The sequence below is a fragment of the Parus major genome, unplaced genomic scaffold, assembly GCF_001522545.3.
Source record: "Parus major isolate Abel unplaced genomic scaffold, Parus_major1.1 Scaffold545, whole genome shotgun sequence".
Taxonomy (NCBI): domain Eukaryota; kingdom Metazoa; phylum Chordata; class Aves; order Passeriformes; family Paridae; genus Parus; species Parus major.
Window position 1 is genome coordinate 4490 of NW_015379433.1, and position 4312 is coordinate 8801.

General features: G+C 45.5%; 1 protein-coding gene across 1 annotated transcript; it reads right to left on the reverse strand.

The window, feature by feature from the left end:
• Positions 1–6: 6 nt before the first annotated feature.
• LOC107199271 (histone acetyltransferase KAT8-like) lies at positions 7–4285 on the reverse strand. Its single transcript, XM_033511737.1, has 3 exons — positions 4242–4285; positions 3179–3478; positions 7–1913 (listed from the first exon to the last, which is right to left on the reverse strand). Exons 1-3 carry the CDS (start codon positions 4283–4285, stop codon positions 1751–1753), a joined length of 507 nt encoding a protein of 168 aa, XP_033367628.1. The 3' UTR covers positions 7–1750.
• Between the last annotated feature and the right edge of the window lie 27 nt (positions 4286–4312).

Consider the following 4312-nt stretch of genomic DNA (forward strand, 5'->3'; position numbering starts at 1 on the left):
GGGGGGGGGAGGTGTCATTATTAATTAATTAAATCGTGTTAATTAACGAGCGTGTTCCTGTACAGAAACTCATTAAAGAATCTGCAATAATTAAAGGCAATTAATTAATTAGTGTCTGTTCATTAATGGGGGAATTTCAGGGGGGTTTTTGGACTGAGCCATTAACGGGGGGGGTGTGCCACTGTTAATTAATTAAATTGTGTTAATTAACGAGCGTGCTGCTGCACAGAAATTCATTAAAGAGACTGCAATAATTAAAGGCAATTAATCAATGGCTGTTAATTAATGGGGGAACTTCAGGGGGGGTTTTTGGACCGAACCATTCAGTGCAATCACGGGGGGGGACACCACCATTAATTAATTAAAGCATGTTAATTAACGAGTGTCCTCCTGCACAAAAACTCATTAAAACCCTCACCAAACACCCACCAATTACCCACAACTAATTAAAGCAAACCGACTAATTAACAAGCACCAATTAACGAACCAACCTCACCCCGGCACCCCCAGACCGAACCATCCCCCCACACTGGGGGGGGCGCTAATTAATGGCTGTTAATTAACAAGGGGCCCTAATTAACGGCAGTTAATTAACAAGAGGCGCAAATTAATGGCTTTTAATTGCCGAGGGGTACTAATTAACTGTGGTTAATTAACAAGGGGCACTAATTAATGGCATTTAACCACCAAGGGGCCCTAATTAACGGCGGTTGATCATCGAGGAACGCTAATTAACGTTGGTTAATTAACGAGGGGCGGTAATTAGCATTGGTTAATTAATGAGGGGCGCGTTAATCCCCGAGGGACGCGTTAATTAAGGAGGGGGTGTTAATTAGCGGCGGTTAATGAAGAAGGGATGTTAATTAGCGTGGGTTAATTAACGAGGGGCGCTAATTAACATCAGTTAATCACCGAGGGGGTGCTAATTAACGGCGTTTAATCACTGAGGAGCGCCAATTAGCGGCAGTTAATCCCCGAGGGGCGCGTTAATTAAGGAGGGGGTGTTAATTAGCGTGGATTAATGAAGAAGGGGCACTAATTAGCGTGGGTTAATTAAGGAGGAGCGCTAATTAACGTCAGTTAACCACCGAGGGTCGCTAATTAACGGCGTTTAACGACCAAGAGGCGCTAATTAATGGCGTTTAATCACTGAGGAGCGCCAATTAACAGCAGTTAATCCCCGAGGGGTGCGTTAATTAAGGAGGGGGTGTTAATTAGCGTGGGTTAATGAAGAAGGGGTGTTAATTAATGTCAGTTAACCACCGAGGGGCGCTAATTAATGGCGTTTAATCACCGAGGAGCGCTAATTAACAGCGTTTAATCACTGAGGAGCGCCAATTAACGGCAGTTAATCCTGGAGGGGTGCGTTAATTAAGGAGGGGGCGCTAATTAGCGGGGATTAACGGAGAAGGGGCACTAATTAGCGTGGGTTAATTAAGGAGGGGTGCTAATTAATGGCGTTTAACGACCAAGGGGGGCTAATTAACGTCAGTTAACCACCGAGGGGCGCTAATTAACGGCGTTTAACCACCAAGGGGTGTTAATTAGTGGGGATTAACGAAGAAGGGGCGTTAATTATTGGTGTTTAACCACTGAGGGGCGCTAATTAACGGCGTTTAATCACTGAGGAGCGCCAATTAACGGCAGTTAATCCCCGAGGGGTGCGTTAATTAAGGAGGGGATGTTAATTAGCGGGGGTTAATGAAGAAGGGGTGTTAATTAGCGAGGGTTAATTAACGAGGAGCGTTAATTACTGACCGGTGATGGGTGGTTTCTTGTACTGGGCGCTCTTGAGATGCTCCTCCACCAGTTTGGGGGTGACGCAGATGACGTGCTGCCCCTTCCAGTACTTCACCATGTTCAGGGACTGCAGGGTGCTGATGATGTCAGTCTGAGTAATGCTGGTCATCTGACTGAGTAAACCATGAGTAACCTGTGAGTAACCTGTGAGTAACCCCTGAGTGACAACAACAACCCCTGGGTTACTGTCAGTGACCGTGTTCAGCGACTGCAGGGTGCTGATGATGTCGGTCTGGGTGATGCTGGTCATCTGACTAACCATGAGTAAACCATGAGTAACCTGTGAGTAACCTGTGAGTAACCCCTGAGTGACAACAACAACCCCCGGGTTACTGTCAGTGACCGTGTTCAGGGATTGGAGAGTGCTGATGATGTCGGTCTGGGTGATGCTCGTCATCTGACTGAGTAAAGTGTGAGTAACCTGTGAGTAACCCTGGAGTAACCTGTGAGTAACCCCTGACCCATCACTGACCCAGCCCGGGTTACTGTCAGTGACCGTGTTCAGGGACTGCAGAGTGCTGATGATGTCGGTCTGGGTGATGCTGGTCATCTGACTGAGTAAACCATGAGTAACCTGTTAGTAACCTCTGAGTAACCCTGGAGTAACCCCTGACCCATCCCTGACCCACCCCGGGTTACTGTCAGTGACCGTGTTCAGGGACTGCAGGGTGCTGATGATGTCGGTCTGGGTGATACTCGTCATCTGACTGAGTAAACCATGAGTAACCTGTGAGTAACCCTGGAGTAACCCTGGAATAACCTCAGAGTAACCCCTGAGTGACCCTGAGTGACCCCTGACCCCTGAGTGACCCTGAGTGACCTCTGAGTGACCCCTGAGTGACCCTGAGTGACCCCTGAGTAACCCCTGAGTGACCCCTGAGTAACCCCTGAGTGACCCCTGAGTGACCCTGAGTGACCCCTGGGTGACCCCTGACCACTTCCAGCCCCCAGTGCCCTACACTGCCTTTATCCATACTGGTTTATACTGGTTTATGCTGGTTTATACTGGTCTGAACTGGTCCAAACTGGTCCCACCTGAGGTCCTTGATGGAGAGGGTCCCCCGGAAGTCCCTGAGGAACCAGGGCAGTCACTGGTTTATACTGGTTTATACTGGTTTCTATGGATTTCCATGGATTTCTATGGGGATTTTTGGCTCTATACTGGTTTATACTGGTTTGAACTGGTTTGTACTGGTCCCACCTGAGGTCCTTGATGGAGAGGGTCCCCCGGAAGTCCCTGAGGAACCCGAAGGGGTCACTGGTTTATACTGGTTTATACTGGTTTCCATGGATTTCCATGGATTTCTATGGGGATTTTTTGCTCTGTACTGGTTTATACTGGTTTGAACTGGTTTGAACTGGTTTGTACTGGTCCCACCTGAGGTCCTTGATGGAGAGGGTCCCCCGGAAGTCCCTGAGGATCTCCAGCAGCACCCAGGACCAGTAACTGCGGTAGCTGAGCTTGCCCAGGTCCGAGAGCGGCTTCTCCGGGGAGCCCACGGTGCTCTCCAGCTTGGACAGCTCGTAGCCTGGGAATTCCCAAAAATTAACAGAGAATTCCCAAAATGTTCCCAAAATGTTCCCAAAAAATTCCCAAAAAATTCCCAGATTCCCAAAAAAATTCCCCAAAAAATTCTCCAGAGAATTCCCAAAACATTCCCAGAGAATTCCCAAAAAACTCCCAAAATATTCCCAAAGAATTCCCAAAAATTAACAGAGAATTCCCAAAATGTTCCCAAAAAATTCCCCAAAAATTCCCCAGAGAATTCCCAAAAAACTCCCAAAAATTCCCCAAAAAATTCCCCAAAAAACTCCCAAAAATTCCCCAAAAATCCCCAAAACATTCCCAAAACATTCCCCAAAAATTCCCAAAGAATTCACAAAAAATTCCCAAAAAATTCCCCAAAAATTCCCAAAAAAATTCCCCAGAGAATTCCCAAAAAATTCCCAAAAATTCCCAAAACATTCCCCAAAAAAATTCCCAAAAAAATCCCCAAAAATACCCAAAAAATTCTCAAAACATTCCCAAAAAATTCCCAGAGAATTCCCCAAAAATTCCCAAAAAAATTCCCCAGAGAATTCCCAAAACATTCCCAAAAAATTCCCAAAAAAATCCCAAAACATTCCCAAAACATTCCCAGAGAATTCCCAAAGAATTAACAGAGAATTCCCAAAACTTCCCAAAACATTCCTAAAAATTCCCAGAGAATTCCCAAAAAAATTCCCAGAGAATTCCCAAAAAACTCCCAAAAAATCCCCCAAAATTCCCAAAAAACTCCCAAAATATTCCCCAAAAATTCCCCAAAAATCCCCAAAAATTCCCAAAACATTCCCAAAAAATTCCCAGAGAATTCCCCAAAAATTCCCAAAAAATTCCCAAAAAAATTCCCCAGAGAATTCCCAAAAAATTCCCAAAAATTCCCAAAACATTCCCAAAAAACTCCCAAAAAATTCCCAAAGAATTCCCAAAATGTTCCCAAAACATTCCCAGAGAATTCCCAAAACATTCCCA